Raw genomic sequence first — 24,922 nt, 5'->3', positions numbered from 1 at the left:
AAGATGCAAGTGCGAGAAGGACGACAAGTAGTATTCAACCCGGTGGAACAGCAACGCTTGTAACGGCATGGTCAACGGGACAGGCTAACGGATCGCCTGTTCCTGCTGGAGTACAAGATAAAGTTGCCGTTGTAGAAAAAGGTAGCGGGGCAGCAATCATAGAAACTTATAGCGGCTGTCCGTCTACGTCTTCCGTTGCTACTGGTCCAAGGGAAAGCTCAACACGAATGCAGCAAAGAACTGAGAAAGTGGGAGCTCTTTTCGACCTTTTGGGATACCAGAACGTGATCTACAAACAGAAACAGGTTGCGGCTAATTGGAGTGTACACCCCAGTTTGCCATATCAAGCAAATATGGCGGTGTTTAACCAGGCTACGGAGCCCAGTACTGCCGCGTACATGGGCCACACAGGTCTGGGAGCGCTCAGCAGGTCGATTGAGCACGTGCCACGGCAGCAATTTGCCAATGTGCATTGTAATAATGCGACGCCGTGGAATGGATCGCTGACACCTGCGCAAATCAGCGCGCGACATGTCATCAGCAAAGATTTAACAATTTTTACAGGCAAACCAGAGGAATGGTTGATCTTTATCAGCAATTATAAGCAATCCACAGAGAGATGTGGATTCAGCAACGAGGAAAATCTCATCAGGCTTCAGAAGTGCCTCAGAGGGCAAGCCCTGGATGCGGTGCGTGGAAAACTTATGATCCCAGCTAGGCACATTGCGAATGTTGTATGGCCGCTCTGAAATAGTACATGCAGCTCTGCAGCAAAAGCTCCGAGAGGAACCAGCAATAAAGTCGGACAACTTGAACACCGTTACACCGTTACACCGACTGGCCCTAGCTGTCCAAAACTACTGCGCAACGATAGCGGCCATTGGTATGCACGATCCCGCGCTGCTGAACAAGCTTGTTGCTAAGATGCCCAGCAATATGGGGGCCGGCATCGAATGTCAAATGAAGGTAGCAGTTTGGTCACCTTTGATAGCTGGCTGTTCAATGTGGCAATGTGCGCCACTATGGTCACGCCCTACGAGACACCACTGGCTGATAACGAAAAGAAGAGCTCCACGAAAACAACTAGAGAGCGAATTTTTGTGCACAACACGGTAGATAGCCATGAGGGTTCTCAGCAACAACGTTCACAACAGAAACAGGAGAGGGTTTCATGTGCGAAGTGCGCCGGTAACCACCGTCTATCAGATTGCGACGACTTCAGATCAATGGGTACAAATCAGCGCTGGGAACTTGTTAAGGAAAAGAGGCTCTGTTTTTGCTGCTTTCTACGTCATCGTGCACAACAGTGAAAATCAAAGAAGAAGTGTCATGTAGATGGTTGCGAGTCAACGCACCATGTGCTGATGCATACGCCTACCATGAGTGCTAGTAAAGTCGAGCCCACGAGCCAAGGCAGCAACCACCGGATTAAGTGAGTCTGCCGTTATGTTTCACGGCAGCTCCGCAAGTAAGACACTGTTTCGATATGTTCCAATCATGCTCTATAGTGAATCAAAAAGCTTGCCCGCATATGCATTAGTGGATGAAGGAGCTGAGTGTACGTTAATAGAAAGAGCGCTTGCAGACGAGCTGGAATTAGATGGTCCTGCGACCCAGCTGTGTCTTAAATGGACAGGGGACATAGCCAAGAATGAACGTGAGTCGATGTCCGTAGCTGTGAGCATTTCAGCTCCAGAACATAACGCAATACAGTATGCCTTAAAAAAACGTGCGAACAATAGCGAACTTGCACTTACCAGAGCAAAGTATCGGGCCACAGTTGCTCAAGTCTCGAAAGCACTTACCTACGCTTCCTATTCTGCCGTATAATAACGTCAAGGCTCAGCTTATCATTGGTTTAGACAATATCAAAATAACTGCACCCTTGGAGATACGAGAAGGTGAAAACGACGACGTCATAGCAGCGCGAAGCAGACTAAGATGGGCCGTATATGGCCGCCCCATTGTGGGAGACAGCACCACGCCTCGGCTGCTACATATTTGCCAGTGCAGTGCGGCGCGTGGGATGGATGAAACTCTGAAGAACTATTTTTCAATTGAGTCACTAGATGTGAGCGTTTCGTCACATCCGCTGAGATCCAAAGAGGACGAACTCTCAATGCAGATTATGGAGGAGATTATGCAACAACAACCTATCTGGAAGACGAAAAGCGCTGGCAGACCGGCTGTTATGCAGGTTCGATCGCATGCACCTGCCAGACTCTTATCAGATGGCTGTTAAGCGCCTGAAATGTTTAGAGGCAAAGATGTCAAAAGACCCACCACTGAAAGAGTTCATGATGAACACGATGCACGATTACAAACAGAAGGGATATATCCGCCGGTTGAAGGATAGTGAGTTAGTAGCTAACACTACATCGTGGTTTCTTCCTATCTTTACAGTCACCAATCCGAACAAGAAAAAAAAAAAAACGCCTGGTCTGGGATGCTGCTGCCAAAGTTAGTGGCATGTCGCTGAACGATTGTTTGTTGCAAGGTCCAGATACACTAGCATATTTGATGGGGGTACTAATACGCTTCCGAGAGCGTCCTATCGCAGTTTCCGGCGACATAAGGGAAATGTTTCATCAAGTCAAGGTGCGCCTAGAAGACCAACCGGCACAGAAGTTTCTCTGATGGAGATTCGTCACGCTTCCCCGAAACATACGTTATGCAAGTCATGACGTTTGGAACATCCTGCTCGCCAGCTCTAGCAAATTACGTCAAGAATCGCAATACCGAGCGGTTTGTAGCGGAGCATCCGGATGCCGTAAAGGCGATTTGCAAAGACACATTTGTCGACGACTGGCTGCAGTCGGTGGATACTGGAGCTGAAATGATACAGTTAGCTGAGACTTTAAAAAGGATTCATGCTAGTGGCGGCTTCAAGATGCTGGAAATCAAATTCGAAGCAAGTTATACAGGTGCTGGAAGACGACTGTGAGGAGTTGGACAAGCGTATCAGCGCTCAGGATGAAGCGGAAGAGAAGGTCTTAGGCCTGTGGTGGCTACCTGGACAAGATCTGTTGACGTTGGTGGTGACGCTGAACTTGCTTGCGAAGGCATCTAAGGAGCGCCCAGCTCAAATACGTGTTCTGAGTGTGATCATGTCTATTTTCGACCCGCTCGGGCTGCTAGGATTCCTTAATAATATACGCGCTAGGATCATCATTCAGAACATATGGCGATCCAATTTCGGATGGGATGACGACCTCACCAAAGAAGACGAAGCCGATTGGCAACACTGGCTTGATCTAGTTTCAAATTTAAATACCGTCCGCATTCCACGGTGCATGAAGTGGGTGAGCCGAACCCAGGCTGAACAGATGCATACATTCGTTGACGCCAGTATGAATGCTTACGCCGCAGTTGTATTTTTGCGGGCTGAACTTGATAGCCAAGTACATTGCAGTTTGGTCACCTCGAGAACGAGAGTATCACCCCTAAGGCCCGCGTCCATACCTCAAATGGAACTGATGGCCGCGGTCTAAGGTCTGAGACTGGCCAAATGTATCTAAAAGGAAATGTCGGTACGCATACATAGACGAACATTCTGGACAGATTCAAAGGATGTGCTCTACTGGATCCATTCCGAAGCTCGAAAGTTCCAGCAATTCGTAGCGCTTCGGATAGGAGAGATTTTAGAAGAATCAGATGTGGACAGCTGGCGATGGGTACCATCGGCTCAAAACGTGGCAGACGATGGTACGAAATGGACTAAAACGCCTGAAATTCATGGCTCAACCAGGTGGTTCAATGGACCACCATTTTTGTATCTAGAAGAATCGCAGTAGCCACAATCGGAAATAGGCCCTGCATTAAACATGTTGTACCATGCTGAAGAACAACCCAATCACACGTCGTCCTGGATATGTATTCTGCCGGATCTGCAGCGTTTCAGCAAGCTAGAAAAATTGAGAGCCGTACAGCTATGCGTACTGGATTTCCTACGGAATATTACTAAGAAGGTCAGATTGGACGGAGGACTGGATCTGCAGAAGACGCTGCTCCTTAAAAGAAGCAATGAAATGGATGTGATTTTTATCCGGACTTGTCAAGAAGAGAAGTTTTATAGTGAGATCACCTGCTTAAGGTCGGGGCGCCGCTTAACCGATCGCAAAAGTTTGCTGTTTAAGTGCTCCCCTTATGTGGATGACTCGGGCATTCTACGTATTAAAGGACGGATAGACAATATAGAAGGAGTCGAAGTCTGCGTAAAACGCCCGATAATTCTGCCAAGACGACTTCAATTGACGTATCTGCTGGTTGAGTTTTATCACCGCAGATATCATCACCTACACAACGAAATCGTCGTAAATGAACTGCGGCAGCGGTACTGGGCTTGTGGCTTACGAGCTTTGGTGAGAGAAGTTTCCAATACCTGCCCAGCGTGCCGCATACGACGCGCCCGCCCAAAACCGCCAGGGATGGGCGACCTGCCAATCGAACGATTATCGCCCTATTCTCTACCGTTCACATATACTGGAGTGGATTACCTCGGCCCCTACGACATTGTCGTTGGACGCCGTCGCGAGAAGCGCTGGGGCGTGCTATTTACATGCCTCACGATGCGCGCCGTTCACCTAGATATAGCCACGTCGCTCTCAACTGACTTATACTTATGTGTTCTGAAGTCGTTCATGGCCAGACGCGGTTGCCCCCGCCGCATGCTGTCGGACAATGGCACAAATTTCAGAGGGGCTAGCAGAGTATTAAAAGATGAAATTGAACGTATATCGCCGGCTCTGATCGAGCGACAGTACCCAGAACTCGAGTTTACCTTTATCCCGCCAGGATCACCCCACGTGGGAGGATCGTGGGAGCGAATGGTGCGCTCTACAAAGTCAATACTGTCGGAAATTCTGCCGCCCTCTGGGTTACGAGAGGAGGTGCTACGAGCAGCATTGGCTGACGTAGAAAGCGTGCTCAACTCAAGGCCACTCACTTATGTTCCCTTGCAGACATCTGAGTCCGAAGCCCTGACTCCAAATCATTTTCTTATAGGTCATTCAAGCGGATTGCGTGAGAGAGGATTACGGGAGCAAGGCGGAGCTAGCTTGGCACGAGGGTCTCGAGTCGACAGTCAATTGGCTGACCAATTTTGGAAGAGATGGCTGCGCGAGTATCTGCCTACACTCACCAGACGTACTAAGTGGTTTCAACCGCCACTCGAATCCAATATCAGTCGACGACATCGTCATAATAGTGGATGACGGTGCCAAGCGAAACTGTTGGACAAGAGGAGTGGTCGTAGCCGTGCACCGTTCAAAGGATGGCCAGGTCCGAAGTGCCGTGGTGCGAACCGCCGATGGAATTATTACTCGCCCCGCCGTCAAGCTAGCTAAGCTTGACATTAAAGTTGGTAACACACTGCACGGACGTTCGTGAATTACGGGGTGGGGAATGTTACGGGGCGAAGTGAAAATAGATGTTGACTAAGTCCTACTGAGTCTCGCATTTTTTCTGTAAGCAGCCCTCGCTGCTTACACTGGAAGCGCACCGTTAGAATAAGTTTTAACATGATAAGTCGATCGCACGCAGCTGCAAAAGCTGCATTTTTGTCGATGTTCATTTTCGTTTTGTGCTTGCAGCTGAGCAGAAGTGAAAGAGAACAGAAGCGCGTGCGGAGCACGAATGTAAGTCTCATAATCATGTAAAATATAGGTTGTTATTATATATTATATTATCTTATATTTATATTATGTTATATCGTACCGCCTCGTACGAATCGCATTTAATCGAGTTGTTTCTTTCGACGCTAGAAGTCCCTTCGAATACGCGCCCCGGCACGAGTCTCGGTGCCAACATGGCACCAAAGCTACACGCACTGATTGAGGCCGAGAACGTCAAAAATACTCGCCCGCTTACCCACTTGCCGGTATCTGTGGTCCATGAAGCCCCCTTAACACCGAACGATCTACTCAATGGAGTGGCCAATCTGCCTGACACGCCCGCTATCCACGAGCAACCGAACGAGAGATGCGTCACGAGGAAGCATTGCCACATAGACCTCAGCCAACGGTCACGATGGTTAGACGGGCCAACATTTTTGCGGCAGCTTCACCCTACGAAGATGAAGAAGATGTAGCAAATAAATTTTTCACTTCATTTCAGAGATTCTCTAGCTACAGTCGGCTGGTGAGGACGACGGCTTGGGTTTTAAGGATCACGCGCTGGAGCCGTGCACAGAGGACTGAGCTTAAAAAATTCGGCCTGACCGCGACGGAGTGTGAGAACGCTGAGACCTCGCTGATACGGCGAGCACAATGCGAAGCGACCCCTGACGAGGTTCGAGCCTCATACAATGAAGGATCAGTCGGTCATCGAAGCGACATAAAAGGGCTGGCGCCCTACTGGGATGACAATGGAGTCTTGCGTGCGTATGGCAGAATTGATCCCGAACTGTGTATACCGCATAGTGCGAGCAGGCCAATAATCTTGTCATACCGTCACGCACTGAAGGAACTGATTGTATATCACTACCATGTGAAAATGAAGCATCAAAACGTGGATGCAACGATAGGCGACATCAGCACCAGATTTTGGATAACAAACCTGCGTCGACTGTTTCGTACAGTAATATCTGGATGAAGTGTATGCAAGCTACATAGAGCACAGCCAGCGCCACCTATAATGGGCCCTTTGCCAGAGGATAGACTGCAGGCCAATGGATGGCCATAAAAGTTTACGGGTCTGGACTATTTTGGACCACTCCTTGTGATGATCGGACGTCGAAAGGAAAAGAGATGGGTCGCATTGCTTACGTGTCTGACAACAAAGGGGAGCCTGGGATAGGATGGTGCAGTGTGTCAAGAGAGTGCTTCGCCACACAGTAAAGGAAGTGGCACCAAAGCTACACGTACTGATTGAAGCCGAGAACGTCGTAAATACTCGCCCGCTTACCCACTTGCCGGTATCTGTGGACCATGAAGCCCCCCTAACACCGAACGATCTACTCAATGGAGTGGCCAATCTGCCTGACACGCCCGATATCCACCAGCAGCCGAACGAGAGATGCGTCACGAGGAAGCTGTGGCGCATGGCGCAGCTGTTACGAAACCGTTTTTGGAAGCGGTGGGTCTTAGAGTACCTGCCTACATTTGTGCAACGCGTGAAACGCGTTGAGCCGATACGCCATGGTGATGCTGTGTTTATATGCGACCCGGCCGTGCAACGCAGAGAGTGGCTAAGGGGCATAGTGGAGTAGATCTACCCTGGATGGAGTGCCTCGACGCGCCAGCGTCCGCTTGGCAGACAACAATCAACTGCGACTGATGACTCGCCCCGTGGCTAAAGTAGCCATACTGGATGTGAGTGAAGCAGGGCCTTCACGGGGGCGAAGATGTTGCGGGACGAATTCAGTTATCGATTGTCGTGAGCTCGAATGCCGTTGGAGGAAAGACTGCGAATAAAACACTTGCATTAGCACGTTTTGGATTACGCTGTCTCTATTAACATCAGAGTAACATGACCGGTGGCCAGGCGTAAGCCGTGCAGTGTTCAAATTGCAACTGCACCTTCGTTTGGCACGCGACAATTATATATTATTTTTGTTGCCCTTTAATAATACCATTTTTTTTTGTGGTTGTGTTTTTATATATTTTAAAGAATATTTTTATTAAGATTTTATATATATAGTGATATGTTCACAACAACAGAACTACTGCATATGCTACATTGCATAGTATTTATTTATGTATTTATTTATTTATATAAATAAATAATTTATAAAAATAGTCGACAAAACGAGTGTCTTCCTCATTATTCAATACATACATAATGGAAATTAATTACTAAAAACCTAGTTAGAGAACACAATTTACTAATGGCATCCCCAACCGATGGAGGTGTTTTATTCGCCATTCCGGCCATCTGTGCCCCTCTTCACAGATAATTTTGTCAGAGACGCTATTAGAGCCTTAAGCTCAGAATATGGGTGTTATTAGAATAAATGTTGTTCACTAGCTAAAATTAAAAAGGGGGCATTTAGCCGGGAATGTTCAGTGCCTTCCCAAATGTATCCTGATAGCAACGATTTAATTAGGGGTAGACGAAGTTCGATAGAGAAAACTTAATGCAAACTATTTTAATTTTTGCATTGAACGCAATAAGGATTCTGCATAGAGTGGACTATTGGTCACGTAGATAGGAACAAAGGGCGATAAATTCGCAACAGAGAATTGAAGACGCCCTAGCAGAAAAGGAGAATCTCCAACAATCAACTTATGTAGAAAGACAAGAAGAAGAAGCCTGGTAGAGTAGGATGGAAGCCGAAGTTAAGGGTCCCAATGTAAACCTCGTCAGGCAAAACGCAGAAATTGCTTCCGAACAGGTTTAATACGATCCTGGCTCTGGCTATACTGTGGATGCCAGATGCAATAGCAGTATTCAAGGATAGGGCGAATAAGAGAGATGAACAGAAGTTTCCTTATAAAAGGCTCGTCAAACTCTTTAAACCATTTAATGAATTCAACTACACCGGTTCCCTCATTAACGATGATATCTATGTGAAGATTGGAGCAGAGTTTACAATCAAAATGAATGCATAGATTAGATATATGTTACTATACTTTGCAATGGAGTATTTTCGATAGTATAACTGACAAGATAAAGAGAAGCGCGATTAAATGTAATGATTAAATAAACATACACTTTGAACAATTCAGATTCAATTGTTTCGCTGAACTCCAATGTTGCACAGCGCTCAAATCGTCTTGCATGTAGGGGATTAGTATATAATAGAATAAGTTTCATATTGTCCCGGAAACCTAATCGGTCAAGTTTTTAAAATTAAAATGTCCTGGTACACAAAGTCAGTGTAAATGACATCAGTTTGTATTTTGGTAAGGAAAGTATCATTTACCAAGGAAGTAAACTCAAGCAGATTGGTAGTAATTGACCGATTCTTTACGAATCCATGTTAACCAGGGGAAATAACTGATTTGCATAAATGCTGCAAATTCAAAATGATTATTTTTCAAATAATTTAGGGATAGCGGACACTTTTGAAATGCCCATGTAATTTTGTATATTTCTTGTGCAGAGGAATGATTTAAGATTATTTACAAAGATATGGAAGGATAGGATATTGAGACAGAATATTTAAGGGTTAAATTAAAAAGCTTTAGCAATGCATAAACAAGGGATTTTGGGTAAATTGCCTTTTGCAACACGTTTGTTGGGAATACACATATCTAAACGGGGCTTATTGGCTGCTGAGAACGAAATGAGAATATTGTAACCTCTAAAGTAAGATGATATACATCCTCAGGAAAAGATAAAGGAGGGGACCTAGACACGTTAGAAATAAGGTAGTTGTTGACAAATACAAGGTCAAGGAAATTGAATTTATTTGAAACAACGAAAGGTCAAGCATGCAGTTGATAAAATCGTCCTGTGCTGAGGGAACTAGAACATTTTCGGTAGCGCATAATGACCAGGAAATAAAAACTTGAATATAAATAAAATATAAACTTGAATATCAGAAGAAGGAGGGACATAAGAGCATGTACTATAGATATTCCGTGTAGGAAAAGACATCCTAACTAAGACAATCTCTGCGTCAGTAGGCGTACTAAAACAGAAGAGTTCAGACTGGAGAGTGGCTTTACAGCAATTGATACCCCAACACCTTGAGTCGGGCGCTCATTTATATGCAAAATATAATTATTCAGAAGACCCTAAAATCAGATATGGTTAAATTTACCCATATTTCTAAAAATACGACTATATCCGAATCGAAATAAGTGCTGGCCATGAAAAGATTTTTAAGTTTGAAACTGACACCTCTGACAATCTGAAAATGAAAAAAGATTTGGTCAGAAGATAAAAATAGTTTCGAGGGGCAACAACAGTTAAGGTAGGATCTGATGGGGATTCAGGTAAAACCGGATTTGGTGAAGCCAAAGCGACATGATTGTTTTTAACAATCTGGGCAAGACTGGGAGAAAGTCTTCCTTTGAGTGCAGGAGCTGACGGGGCTGAGGCATTGTGGCTAACTGCGTCATGTTCAGGAACGGGGACTAATGGGAATATTACAAGGCATACAACAGGGTTACCTATTGCAGATAAATCCAAGTTGATAGGCATTGACAAAAAGGGCGTAGGTGTATGCACAAAGGGAGAGGGCAAACGCAGGAATTGAGGCACTAATCGGCGATTGGATGGAATTTTTATTGGCTAATCAACTCATAACTCGAGTAAAAATTAGTCGAGAGTTGCTAGTTACGGTATTAAGCTTCAAGAACTGATTTCTCACAGAATTATACATTCTAGAGAAATCAATTTGCTTGCCGATACATTCTGGGCACGACCAACGCAAGTTCCGAAACTCTTCCTGACAATTGCAGTTATTTTGTCGCAATCACGCCCATAGAGACTCGCACATTTAAATCATATTCTCACAGAGTCAGCAATTATCAAATCGCGGAAGTGCAGAATCATCAGCCTGCTTAAATGTGCATGGCTTCTTACAGCATGACATAATGACTATAAGCGTTAAAAGATAAGTATGCAAATTGCCAAAGCGCAGATTTAGAAATAGAAAATAAACATAGAAATTACATGTAATAACGGACGCTACAGATATCTTATTGACAGTGGGTCGCATATTAATATGATAAGGAAAAATTTTCTTATATATTAGCTTATGCAAGACCTACTTTTTCATCTCCTGCGCAGGATTTTTGCCTACTTTGATAGCTAGTAGTGACTCTCATTATATTTGTGCTAAAATCCCACTGGACCAACACGCGAGCCTTTAGCGAGAGTCTCGCAGAATGCTCGCAAATGAGCTCGTATGTGAGCAGAAAACGATTTGGACATATTTTTATCGCAAGACACTCGCACACAAGCGTTGCAGTGTGACCTTTGCGATAGAAATACGTGTACAATGAGAGAATAGTGTGTTGTTTTTGTTTCATAATTGTGCTCAGAGAGTGCTACTCGTTAAAAGAGAGAGTGAGAGAGAAAGAGAGACAGAGAGTAAAAATAACGCAGCCTTCGGATGCTATGATGTTTTTGTTGTTGTTTCCTACTGATGTGGTTAAAGTAAAAATTGAAATTCTTTAGAGAGGTAAGTAATTATTAAGTATTTATTAATAACTAAGCTATTCCCCTTCAGAATAATTTTCAATATTTGCGTGAGACATACAACTAAATTTTAAAAATTATAAATTAGTAAATAATTGGGAAAGTAGTGAATTTGCAATATAAAGGAAAAACCACGTAAAATATGTATGAAATTGATATAGAAATGCAATTTGTGACTAATTCATTATTTTCGGATAGCAATGATTTGCTATCTACAGAACATTCCAGTTCAACCGAGTTTAATAATCGCTTTACCCAGTGGCTGTCCGCTAATGACATCAGCAAAAGGGCCGGCAATGATTTGCTTTCGCTGTTGTACGAAAAGATTCCAGGCTTCCCATGGGATGTTCGTACTTTAAAATGTACTTTCCAATTTTGATTAACGTCAATGGTTCAAAGCCAGTATTTGTGACTGGAATATTTGGAATCAGCAAACAATAATCAAAATGCACAACGCTTCTGTGAGGTTTGTGGAATAACGGTGGCTCATAATCGAGCACAAACACACCGTTTGATGGCTATGTTCAACTTTTGGACATCCGGATTCCAAAAGCGGATTGACACTTATTCATGTTGGAATGTTTCGGATAACGTTATGTTCCCAGAAGAGTTTACGTTGGAAGCAGGAAGTTCATTACTTCCAATAATGAAAAACGTTTTAGAGATGCACACCTCATATAAAATCTACTTTGAACTGAATATTTGAAAATAAATAATAAATAAAATAAATCCGATCAAACTGAAATGTGTGTAGCTTCGAAGTCTTCTGACTTAGAAGAAATATTTGTAAGCCACTCAAACATCATAAGTTTAAAGATGGATGAATTCCAAGAGATAGTGGTTGGACTCTCATAAAAATTGTACGTTTGGAAATGAACGTCAATAAATATGAGCCGCTAAGAGCCTCTAGTTATATCACATTGTGCATGGATTAAAAATCTATCAAGGTAAGTAAAGAAAGCAAAAAACATATACATTTCTTTTGTAATATCATTCATATTTTCTCCTTCAGGCTTACAAGCAATCAATTGACTTCGCATACGAGGATTTTACATTTCTGTAATGTATGCTTAAACTATTCGAATAACGACAGGATGCAGGGCGAGCAGTGTGGAAAAGAATGTCGAAGCTTCCAACAGCGGATAAAGCGAGTGAAATTAAAAAAATTAAACATTTCAACAGGAATGTGGAATGGAATATATGGTGGAGAAAATGTAAGATTACATTTTGTAACATTTATAGCAAGTGTTTATCTACTGTAAAGCCAATCGAAGTGAGCTTAGAAGATGAGCATAAATTTAAAAATGCTGTGAATTGCCACATTTGTACTATGATCTTAAACTTAGATAGAGTACGGGATCATTGCCTCTTAACTGGTAAATTTAAAGGGCATCTTATAATGCTTGTAACATAAACTTCAAAATTGCTTCATCCCCGTACTTTTAATAATTTTTCACGCTATGATGCTCATTTGTTTGTAAAAGAGTTGTCAAAAGTTGAAGGTGAAATTAAGGTAACACCTCTCAGTAAAGAGATTTACATTTTCCTTTAAAATTACTACATATATTACAGAGCATTATACAAATTTGGAAATTCGTTTTTTAGACTTATTTTGATGTATGGCTGCAAGCTTAGATAGTCTTTGTTCATGCCAGTTTATTGCTAGTCTGAAAACAGCATTGACTGAGCCTCTCTCAGTGTGAGAGAGTCACCCAGTGAGACAGACTCACTCACTGAGAGAGACTCACTCACTAATACGATCCTAGTTGCGCTCAGCATTCTCCTTGTGGTCTCCTTTCCACCTCCATAACAAAGATATGTAAGTTACTTCGAACTACAAAAGAAATCCACTTTAACATTTTTTGTATGTACATACGTACGCACTAGTGCACTTTCCTAAATATAAAAAAAAATAATTAATTACGTGTTACTACGTATTTAATCCGACAAATTGCTTCACAATATTGTTTCCTAATTAATATTGTTAATTCATGTTATTGGTCCGACACACAAACATACACCAGGTTCACCAGCACGTATTGTACATACATACATACTTACATACATATATTCAATCCGAATATAATCGTCCATATGCATTTTGAATAGACACTATATTTAACATTATTATTTTTGCACAGTGCAAACGAATATATCTGTGCAACCACATAGTACATACACACATAAGCACAATTTTTTAAATCTACCGCAATCTCAATCGAATTATAAACTAGATTATTTCCCTGTATCGGCATTCCAGTATTTATTTGTTTCAAGCATAGCAACCTCTACTACTAGAAGCCAGAACCCTTGTTTTCCTACCCATTCGCTTCCGCTTTGTATGCTAACTGGCAAAGGGGAAGAAACAAAGCATCAATTAGCTGTTCCGTCCGCAAGCACCTCCAGAACTTCTCCGTCTCCAACAGCAGCCCTTAGAGTCGAAAGGGAAACATCGTTCCGGACTAACAGCGAATTATCCGCGGCCACGCCAAGGAGAATTGTTAAGCACCTCTTAGTTCGAGGCCAAGTCCACTGACAAAAATCAGTCGCCCGCCGTCCAAAGCTTAACGTATATAAATATAAATGCAATATCCTATTAAGATCGGACCACTTAATCATACAGTAGCCGTAGGAACGATCGGGCCAAAATTAAGTTGTCGTATCAAACAATTTTTGTTTATCAAGATATTTTGACCAAAAGCGGCATTTATTGGTTTTACTTTGCTTCCCATAAATATGCAAAAACCTCTAAAACTCTGACCACTATGTCATATATTTTCCATAAGACCGATCGGTTCAAAATTAAGTTGTACAAAAAAATTTTGTGTTTATAAAGACTTTTTAACGAAACTCGACATTTATTAGTTTTCTAATGCTCCTTATATATATGCCAAATCCTATTAAGATCGGACCACTTTATCATACAGATGCCGTTGAAACAATCGGTGCCAAAATTAAGTTGTATGAAATACGTTCTTGATTATCAAAATATATTGTAACCAAACTAGGCATTTATTGGTTTTACATTGATCCCCATATGCAAAATCCTATAAACTTCATACACTTGCCATAAGAAAGATCGGTCCAAAATTAAGTTGTACGAAAAACATTTTTGTTTATCAAGATATCTTGACCAAGCTCGGTATTTATTAGTTTACTGTGTTGCTCATATATATGCGTATCCTTAAAGCATCTAACAAATATATCATGCAGCTGCCATTGAAATGATCGGTCAAAAATAAGTTGTTTTACTGAACATATATTATTAGCTTAGAATTTATTAGCTTAACTATGCTTCTCATATAAATACAAAATCCTATTTAGATCGGCTCACTATTTCATATAGCTGCCATAGAAAATTAAGCAATTTAAAATAAAAACAATTTTGTTTATCAACATATCTTTATTAAACTTGACGTTTATTAGCTTTACTATGCTTCACATATAAATGCCAAATCGTATTAAGATCGGACCACTTAATCATACAGTAGCCGTGGTAATGATCGGTCCAAAATTAAGTTGTACGAGAAACAATTTTGTTTATCAAGATATCATGACCAAACTTGGCATTTGTTAGTTTTACTATGCTCCTCATATATATGCCAATTCCTATTAAGATCGCATAACTATATCATATAGCTGTCATAAGAACGAGTTTTAGTTAAGTTTTTTATTCAACATTTTTTTGCTCTTCACGATATCTTGACCAAACTTGACATTTATTAAATTTACTATGATCCTCATATATATGCAAAATCCTATTAAGATCGGACCACTTTATTATACAGTTGCCGTAGGAACGATCGGTCCAAAATTGAGTTGACGTATCAAAAAATTTTTGCTTATCGATATATTTTGACCAAAATTAGTATTTATTGGCTTTGCTATGCTTCCCATAAATATGCAAGGACCTTTAAAGTTCCGACCACTTACTAAGCCTCTCATATAGATGCAAAATCCTATTTAGATAGGGGCACTATTTCATATAGCTGCCACAGGAAATATCGGTCGAAAATTAGGTTCTTGTTTGAACAACATTTTGGTTTATCATGATATCTTGACTGAACTCGGCTTTTATTAGTTTTCTAATGCTCCTCATATATCTGTCATATGAACGATCGGTCGAAAGTGAAGTTTTCTTATTCGAAATTTTTTTTCTATTCACGATATCTTTTTATTTTTTTTTGTATTTAATTTTTTTTTATTAATTCTTTGCAAATATAAAACATAAAATTTTAAATTCATTTTACATTATATTTGAATTATTTATTTATTTATTTATTAATGGTCGACAAAACGAGTGTCTTCCTCATTATTCAAAAGATTGTACAATAGAATTATATGCGAAAAGCCTAGTTAAAGGCTACAATTTTCTAAATAGCATCACCGACCGATGGAGGTGTTTTATTTGCCAGTCCGGCCAGCTGTGCCCCTTTTCACAGTTAATTTTGTCAGTGACGCTATTAGAGCCTACATCTAAGCAGAAGGTTATAAGTAGGAAAAAAGTGATCTCAAGTGAAATTAAAAATAATCTTAATTTCTATATTAATAAAGAAAATACAATAAATAGGAAAAAGAAAGTAAGAAAATTGTTAATAAAGTAAAGCAATGTAAGTTAGATAAAGAGTGTTAAGTGGATAGGACAAAGAGAAAAGTAATGGGAAATCACCGACACGGTGGGGGAAAATTTTTCAGCCTGTCCGGCTAGCTATGCCCCTGTTCATAGCTGGGAATGGTCAGCGACTTCCCGAAGGTATCTTGAAATCAACGATTTTATTAGGGGTAGAGACAGTTCGGTAGAGAAAACGTGATGCAAACTATTATAATTTTTACATAGCACGCGAAAAGAATTGTGCATAGCGTAATCTGTTGTGCACGTAGATAGTAATAAGGGGCGATAATTTCTGGTTGGTCTAGCCGGAACAGAGAATTGAAGACGCCCTAGCAGAAAAGGAGAATCTATGTCGCCAATAATCAACTTATGTAGAAGGACAACACCGAGAATTGTCCTACGGTTGATTAACGACGGAAGGTTGAGAAGAAGCAGTCTGCTGGAGTAGGACGGCAACCGAAGATTAGGGTCCCAATTCAAACCTCGTAAGGCAAAAAGCAGAAATTGCTTCTGAACAGATTCAATAAGATCCTGGCTGTTGATATACTGTGGAGACCAGATGCAAGAGCAGTATGCAAGGATAGGGCGAACAAGAGAGATGTACAGAAGTTTTGTTATAAAAGGATCGTTAAATTCTTTAGACCATCGTTTAATGAATCCAAGTACACCTTTTGCCTCATTAACAATGGTATCTATATGAAGATTGAAACAGAGTTTAGAATCAAAAATAACGCCTAGATCCTTAACTGTTAGTATACGTTGCAAAGGGATATTGTCGATTGTATTACTGACAAGATAAGGTGTAGTACGTTCAAATCGTCTTGTAGACGAGAATGATGTAGGGGGTTGGTGTATGATAGAAAAAGTTTGACATCGTCCGCATACATGAGTACACGGGCATGTGATATAACAGAGGGAAGATCATTTATAAAAAGAGTAAGAATAAAGGTCCAAGATGACTACCTTGAGGAACACCAGAAGTAACGTGAACCCTTTTAGAGGTAGTCAACCTCAGTATTACTCTTTGGGTCCTACCTTTTAAATAAGAATTAATCCAAAGTAAAAGGGACAGAGGGAAACCTATTCGGTCAAGTTTAAAAAGTAAAATGTCATGGTGCACAGAGTCAAACGCCTTACTGAAGTCAGTGTAAATGACATCAGTTTGCATTTTCGAAAGGAAAGCATCATTTGCCAAGGAAGTAAACTCAAGCAGATTGGTCGTAGTTGACCGATTCATTACGAATCCATGTTGAACAGGGGAAACAACTGATTTGCAGAAATGCTGCAAATTCGAAGTGATTATTTTTTCAAATAATTTAGGAATAGCAGTTTTGCAATGCCCCTGTAATTTTGTATATCAGACTTCCCACCTTTCTTGTGAAGAGGAATGATATAAGATTCTTTCCAATGAGATGACAGAAGTTTCAAGGGATAGATTTAAAAGCTTTAGCAATGGATATAGAAGGGTCGAACTACACTCCTTGAGAAGACAACTAGGAATATTGTCCGGCCCAGGAGAGTAAGAAGATTTTAGAGAGTTTATAGCTAATAGGAGAGAGGAGTGTGAAATAATGGGAGGAGCTATAGAACTAGCGGAAGAAATAGTATAAGGGTAAGAATTAGTATTAGGACAGACTGAAGAGTAAGTTGATTGGAAAAAATTAGCAAAGAGGTTAGCAGAATAAGTGTCATTGCTAGCTTTATCCATACCAAGAAAAAAATAAGATGGCAAACTTGAAGATTTACGCTTCAAGTTTACAAAATTAAAAAACTGTCTCGGATTTCGGGCGAATTGCCTTTTACAACGAATTAGATAATTCTCATAGCATTGAGAATTAAGAAGAAAGAAGTTCGACTTGGCTATGGAATATTTAACCAAGTCTTTACACGAACCAGACTTTTTATACTTTTTAAAATATTTGGATTTTACAGCTTAACCTATAAACTTGACATATATTAGCTTTGCTATGCTCCCCATATGTATATATATATGCAAAATCTTATTAAGATCGGACCACTTTATCATACAGTAGCCGTAGGAACGATCGGTCCAAAATGTTGTACTATGAAACTCATTTTTGGTTATCGAGATATTTTGACCAAACTCGGCATTTATTGGTTTTGCTATGCTCCGCATATGTATGCAAAATCCTATTAAGATCGGACCACTTTATCATATAGCAGCCATAATAAACAAACATAGAACGCTTAAAGATATGATGTGGAAAGAATTTAGTGCTATTAGTACAATGGGTTCGTATTTATCAAGACCTAATGATGGATATAATAGAGGATATCATCGAACGATCAAAATATCACCAATCAACATAAATTCATCGAATAACGAGAAAGAAGGGCTATCTTCAGCACGCCAAAGATCTAATAGCCTTGTAGACCCAACCTTTTCATAATGCTCATAGTGCTTTGCCTCTATCTAAGAAGTACCGCGAAAATAGTAAATGCCGAGTTTGGTCAAGATATCTTGATAAACAAAATATTTTTTCATACAAAAACTTAATTTTCGACCGATCGATCCTATGGCAGCTATATGATATAGTGGTACGATCCAGCTGGTTTTCACATATGTGCTGCGTGCAGGAGTTCTGCAAAGTTTCATTAAGATAGCTTTAAAACTGAGGGACTAGTTCGCATAGAAACAGACAGACGGACAGACGGACATGGCTATATCGACTCGGCTGTTGATGCTGATTAAGAATATATATACTTTATGGGGTCGGAGATGTCTTCTTCTATGCGTTATACATTTCACGATAAAATTATAATACCCTCTGCAAGGGTATAAAAAGAGAGAGGTTCTGGTCGGGAGCCCCCGACTAGGGACTTTCCTGAACCCTCTTCTTCAAAGTCTCTAGCTCTTATAGGTTCTGAGATCCTTGCGTTCATACATACGGACAGACGGACAGATGGACAGACGGACAGACAGACAGACGGACATGACTAGATCGACTCGGCTATTGGTGCTGATCAAAAATATATACACTTTATGAGGTCGGAGTAGCTTCCTTCTGCCTGTTACATACATTTAGATTTTGCACAAATACAATATACAAATACCCATTTTTAATGGGTTCAGGGTATAAAAATGGTTATAAGATATATGTTAAATGGTTTGGGTCCTCTAATGAGCACATCTCCTGGAGTAACAAAAATGAAGTTGTATAAAATGATATATATATATATCATTTTTCGAATCATAAATAAGCAGAATCATTTAAATCTACAATTTTTTGTAATAATATTAAAAAATAAAATTAAAAAAAAAAGAATTTTATATTAAAACGTGTTCTTTTGAAAATAAAGTTTTGACTTGGTTTGCGTTATACATTTGATATAAAATGAATATTGCTACCATTATTGTTTTATCGTTTGTTCTAAAAATATAGAGAGAACTCATCTATTTAAATATTATATATTACTTTAGTAGCTCAATGTTTTAATACGCTACTAATTCCACTTGAATTTGATTAGAATTCAAGCGCAAAAAATGTGTAGGCAAGAGCTAATATAGAAAGAAGCAAACATTTCTTGAATTTTCGATTGTTTGTTTTATAGACATTTTATGCTTCAATATGATGAATATGTCCCGACAAAGAAGTGTACTTATATCAGTAGTTATGAACTTTGTCATCTGAAAATGACCTGTTAACGAAGTTAAAAGGATAATGGTAAATTAGGAGTTAATTAACCGCAATCCATTATGAATACATCGATGAAGATTTCTTTATTGTATGGAATATTTATATTTCGGTCTTAGGTCAGCGACAAGCATTTTAAGTGTACACTTTGTCCTGACTGACTGACTGATCACAGCCCAAACCGTAAGAGCTAGTAAGCTAAAATTTTCACTGTAGTTACCTTAAGTGATGAAGGTGCACGGTTTCGAAAAATTCCACTCGAAAGTATGGAAAAATCGAGAAACATGTTCACGTTAACAAAATTTTCAATAAAACAACTAACTTTCGACCGTTCATTCCTTTGGCAATTTTATGAATAAATGGTCCGATCTTCATTTGTCTTTGCATACATATGAGGAGCTTAGTAAAAAATACCGAGTTCGGTCAAGATATCATAATAAACAAAAATATTGTTCATACCACAAGTTCATTTTCGAACGATCGTTCCAATGGCAACTGGTCCGAATAGGATTTTGCATATACATATATGACAAAGTGCTCCGATCTTAATAAGATTTAGCATATCAATAACGAGCATACTAAAACTAATAAATTTCGAGTTTAGTCAAGATATCTTGATTAACAAAATTGTTTTTCTATAAATTCCTTAATTTTAACCGATCATTCCAATGGAAGCTGTATGATATATTTGTCAGATGCTTTAAGGATTTTGAAGATATATAAGGAGCACAGTAAAACTAATATGATAAACAAAAATGATAAACAAAAATGTTTTTCGTACAACTTAGTTTTGGACCGATCTTTCTTATGGCAAATGTATGATATAGTGGTCCGAACTTTATGGGATTTTGTATATTTATGGGGATCAATGTAAAACCAATAAATGCCGAGTTACAATTTTAACAACGAGAAAGAAGGGCTATCTTCGGCACGCCAAAGATCTAATACCCTTGCAGACCCAACCTTTTCATAATGCTCATAGTGCTTTGCCTCTATCTAAGAAGTACCGGGAAAATAGTAATTGCCGAGTTTGGTCAAGATATCATACAAAAACTTAATTTTCGACTGATCGATCCTATGACAGCTATATGATATAGTGGTCCGATCTTAATAGGATCTTGCATATATATGAGTAGCTTAGTAAAACTAATAAATGCCGAGTTTGGTCAAGATATCTTGAAAAACAAAATGTTTTTTCATACAAAAACTTAATTTTCGACCGATCGTTCCTATGGCAGCTATATGATATAGTGGTCCGATCTTTATAGGATTTTGCACATATATGAGGAGTAAAGTAAATCTAATAAATGCCGAGTTTGGTCAAGATACCTTGAAAAACAAAATGTTTTTTCATACAAAGACTTAATTTTCGACCGATCGATCCTATGGCAGCTATATGATATAGTGGTCCGACCTTAATAGGATTTGGCACATATATGAGGAGTAAAGTAAATCTAATAAATGCCGAGTTTGGTCAAGATACCTTGAAAAACAAAATGTTTTTTCATACAAAGACTTAATTTTCGACCGATCGATCCTATGGCAGCTATATGATATAGTGGTCCGACCTTAATAGGATTTTGCATATATATGAGGAGCTTAGTAAAACTAATAAATGCCGAGTTTGGTCAAGATATCTTGAAAAACAAAATGTTTTTTCATACAAAAACTTAGTTTTCGACCGATCGTTTCTATGGCAGCTATTTGATATAGTGATCCGATCTTTATAGGATTTTGCACATATATGAGGAGTAAAGTAAACCTCATAAATGCCGAGTTTGGTCAAGATATCTTGAAAAACAAAATGTTTTTTTCATACAAAAACTTAATTTTCGACCGATCGTTCCCATGGCAGCTATATGATATAGTGGTCCGATCTTAATAGGATTTTAAATGTATATGAAGAGTAAAGTAAAACTAATAAATGCCGAGTTTGGTCAAGATATCTGGATAAACAAAAACAAAAACTTAATTTTCGACCGATCGTTCCTATAGCAGCTATATGATATAGTGGTCCGATCCAGCTGGTTTTCACATATGTGCTGCGTGCAACAAAAAGAGGAAGTTCTGCAAAGTTTCATTAAGATAGCTTTAAAACTGAGGGACTAGTTCGCATAGAAAAAAACAGACGGACAGACGGACATGGCTATATCGACTGTTGATGCTGATTAAGAATATATATACTTTATGGGGTCGGAGATGTCTCCTTCTATGCGTTACACATTTCACGAAAAAATTTTAATACCCTCTGCAAGGGTATAAAAATGTATTTCATACAACTTAATTTTGGCACCGATCGTTCCAACGGCATCTGTATGATAAAGTGGTCCGATCTTAATAGGACTTGGCATATATATGAGGAGCATTAGAAAACTAATAAATGTCGAGTTTTGTTTAAATGTTTTTATAAACAGAAAATTTTTTTGTACAACTTAATTTAGGACCGATCGTTCTTATGGCAACTATATGCCATAGTGGTCGGAGTTTTAGGGGTTTTTGCATATTTATGGGAAGCAAAGTAAAACCAATAAATACCGCGTTTGGTCAAAATATCTCGATAAACAAAAATTGTTTGATACGACAACTTAATTTTAGTCTGTATGATTAAGTGGTCCGATCTTAATAGGACTTTGTATTTATATGAGAAGCATAGTAAAGCTAATAAATGCCAAGTTCGGTCAAGATATCATGATAAACAAAAATATTGTTCATAAAACAACTTAATTTTCGACCGATCGTTCATATTACAGGTTTATGAAATAGTGCCGCTTTCTAATTAGGATTTAGCATTTATATGAGAGCCATAGTAAATGATCGGAACTTTATAGGTTTTTGTATATTTATGGGAAGCATAGTAAAACCAATAATAACGACTTTGCTCAAAAAATAGCGATAAACAAATATTTTTTTCATACAACAACCTAATTTTGGTGGATATCATGATAAAGAAAATTGTATTTTTAAAAATTGCTTAATTTACGACCGATTGTTCCTATGGCAGCTATATGAAATAGTGATCCGATATCAATTGTATTTTGCATATATATTTATTTATTTATTTATTTATTTATTTATTAATTGTCGACAAAACGAGTGTCTTCTTCATTATTCAATAGATTATACAATAGAAAATAGAATTATATGCTAAAAGCCTAGCCTAAGAATACATTTTTATAAATAACATTGCCGACCGTTGGAGGTGTTTTATTTGCCTGTCCAGCCAGCAGTGCCCCTTTTGACAGTTAATTTCGCCAGTGAGGCTATTAGAGCCTACATCTAAGCAGAAGGTTGTAAGTAGGAAAAAGTGCTCTTTAGTAAAATTAAAAATAATCTTAATTTGCTATATTAATAATGAAAATACAATAAATAGGAAAAAAGAAAGGAAGAAGATTGTTAATAAAATAAAGCAATGTAAGTTAGATAAAGAGTTTTAAGTAGATAGGACAAAGAGAGAAGTAATGGGAAATCACCGACCCGGTGGGGGAAAATTTTTAAGCCTGTCCGGCAAGCTATGCCCCTGGTCATAGCTGGGAATGGTCAGCGATTTCCCGAAGGTATCCAGAAAGCAACGAAAATATTATAATTTTTACATAGCACGTGAAAAGGATTGTGCATAGCGTAGTCTGTTGTGCACGGAGATAAAAATAAGGGGCGATAATTTCTGGATGGTCTAGCCGGGGCAGAGAATTGAAGACGTCCTAGCAGAAAAGGAGAATCTATGTCGCCAATAATTAACTTATGTAAACGGTTGGTTATCGACGGCAGGTTAAGAAGAAGAAGCCTGCTGGAGTAGGATGGCAACCGAAGATTAGGCTCCCAATTGAAACCTCGTAAGGCAAAAATCAGAAATTGCTTCTGAACAGATTTAATACGATCCAGACTATTGTTATACTGTGGGGACCAGATGCAAGAGCAGTATTCAAGAATAGGGGGAATAACAGGGTAGTACAAAAGTTTTGTTATAAAAGGATCGTAAAACTCTTTAGAACATCGTTTAATGAATCCAAGTACACCTTTTGCCTCATATAACGATGATTAACGCCTAGATCCTTATTTGTTGCAAAGGGATTGTATGATTGTTTGTTGATTGTATAACTGACAAGATAAGGTGTAGTACGATTAAATGTCATACACATACACTTTGAACAATTTAGATGCAATTGATTGGCCGAACACCAAAGTTGCATAGCGTTCAAATCGTCTTCTAGATGAGAATGATGTAGGGGATTATTGTATGATAGAAAAAGTTTGACATCGTCCGCATACATGAGTACACGGGCATGTGATAAAACAGAGGGGAGATCATTTATAAAAAGAGTAAAGAGTATAGGTCCAAGATGACTACCTTGAGGAACACCAGAAGTAACGTGAACCCGCTTAGAGGTAGTCAACCTCAGCATTACTCTTTGGGTCCTACCTTTTGAATAAGAATTAATCCAAAGCAAAAGAGGAGGGAAACCTATTCGGTCAAGTTTAATAAGTAAAATGTCAGGGGAAACAACTGATTTGCAGAAATGCTGCAAATTCGAAGTGATTATTTTTTCAAATAATTTAGGAATAGCGGACAGTTTTGCAATGCCCCTGTAATTTTGTATATCAGACTTCCCAGCTTTCTTGTGAAGAGGAATGATATAAGATTCTTTTCAATGAGATGACAGAAGTTTCAAGGGATAGATTTAAAAGCTTTAGCAATGGATATAGAAGGGTCGAACTACACTCCTTGAGAAGACAACTAGGAATATTGTCCGGCCCAGGAGAGTAAGAAGATTTTAAAGAGTTTATAGCTAATAGGAGAGAGGAGTGCGAAATAATGGGAGGAGCTATAGAACTAGCAGAAGAAATAGTAAAAGGGTAAGAATTAGTATTAGGACAGACTGAAGATTGGAAAAAATGAGCAAAGAGGTTAGCAGAATCAGTGTCATTGCTAGCTTTATCCATCCCAAGAGAGAAAGAAGATGGCAAACTTGAAGATTTACGCTTCATGTTTACAAAATTATAAAACTGTCTCGGATTTTGGGCAAATTGCCTTTTACAACGAGTTAGATAATACTCATAGCATTGAGAATTAAGAAGAAAGAAGTTCGACTTGGCTATGGAATATTTAGCCAAGTCTGTACACGAACCAGACTTTTTAATTTTTTAAAATATTTAGATTTTACATTTTTTAGATGTGATATTCTGGCAGTAAGACAGGGTGGTTTTGAAAAAGTAGTCGAAGGTATTGACTTAGGAATACACACATGTAGGAGGGAGCTTAGGGTGATATAAAAGAAATTAATGGCAGTATTCATATCAACCGAGTCATATAAGAAAGACCAATCGGTTGCATAAATAAACTGATTCAGTCAGAATAATTTCCTTTGAGGAAGCACCAGCAGGGCTTATTGGCTGATGAGCACGAAAAGAAAGGATTACAATTGAGCATTGCAATCTCTCAAGTAGCATGATAGACATTTTCAGGAAGAGAAAAAGACACATTAGAAATAAGGTAGTCGTTAACAAATACAAGGTGAAGTGTTCTATTCAAATGATCAGAAATTGAATTGATTTGAAACAACGCAAT

The 24,922-nt window shown here is 39.1% G+C and overlaps 3 protein-coding genes across 3 annotated transcripts; all 3 read left to right on the top strand.

Moving 5' to 3' along the window:
- The first annotated feature begins 2,267 nt into the window (after positions 1-2,267).
- LOC138911695 (uncharacterized) lies at positions 2,268-3,491 on the top strand. Its single transcript, XM_070211080.1, has 3 exons — positions 2,268-2,355; positions 2,709-2,844; positions 2,891-3,491. Exons 1-3 carry the CDS (start codon positions 2,268-2,270, stop codon positions 3,489-3,491), a joined length of 825 nt encoding a protein of 274 aa, XP_070067181.1.
- Positions 3,492-3,824: 333 nt separating this feature from the next.
- LOC138911694 (uncharacterized) lies at positions 3,825-5,388 on the top strand. The gene is made up of 2 exons (XM_070211079.1): positions 3,825-4,913; positions 5,005-5,388. The coding sequence occupies exons 1-2, from the start codon at positions 3,825-3,827 to the stop codon at positions 5,386-5,388; spliced, it is 1,473 nt and encodes a 490-aa protein (XP_070067180.1).
- Positions 5,389-6,796: 1,408 nt separating this feature from the next.
- Positions 6,797-7,207, top strand: LOC138911693 (uncharacterized). The gene has a single exon (XM_070211078.1). It carries the CDS (start codon positions 6,797-6,799, stop codon positions 7,205-7,207), a length of 411 nt encoding a protein of 136 aa, XP_070067179.1.
- The last annotated feature ends 17,715 nt before the right edge of the window (positions 7,208-24,922 follow it).

This window comes from Drosophila virilis, unplaced genomic scaffold (assembly GCF_030788295.1).
Source record: "Drosophila virilis strain 15010-1051.87 unplaced genomic scaffold, Dvir_AGI_RSII-ME tig00002033, whole genome shotgun sequence".
NCBI classification, from domain to species: domain Eukaryota; kingdom Metazoa; phylum Arthropoda; class Insecta; order Diptera; family Drosophilidae; genus Drosophila; species Drosophila virilis.
This window is presented reverse-complemented; position numbering and strand designations above follow the sequence as displayed.

Excerpts from the sequence above, each read along its gene's own strand:
- LOC138911694 (XM_070211079.1), top strand. The coding sequence starts at position 3,825 with ATGTTGTACCATGCTGAAGAACAACCCAATCACACGTCGTCCTGGATA. Across the intron at positions 4,914-5,004 it reads TACGAGCAGCATTGGCTGAC|GTCATTCAAGCGGATTGCGT; the intron begins GTAGAAAGCGTG and ends ATTTTCTTATAG.
- LOC138911693 (XM_070211078.1), top strand. The coding sequence starts at position 6,797 with ATGGTGCAGTGTGTCAAGAGAGTGCTTCGCCACACAGTAAAGGAAGTG.
- LOC138911695 (XM_070211080.1), top strand. The coding sequence starts at position 2,268 with ATGTCAAAAGACCCACCACTGAAAGAGTTCATGATGAACACGATGCAC. Across the intron at positions 2,356-2,708 it reads TATCCGCCGGTTGAAGGATA|CTCTAGCAAATTACGTCAAG; the intron begins GTGAGTTAGTAG and ends CCTGCTCGCCAG. Across the intron at positions 2,845-2,890 it reads ACTGGAGCTGAAATGATACA|ATGCTGGAAATCAAATTCGA; the intron begins GTTAGCTGAGAC and ends GGCGGCTTCAAG.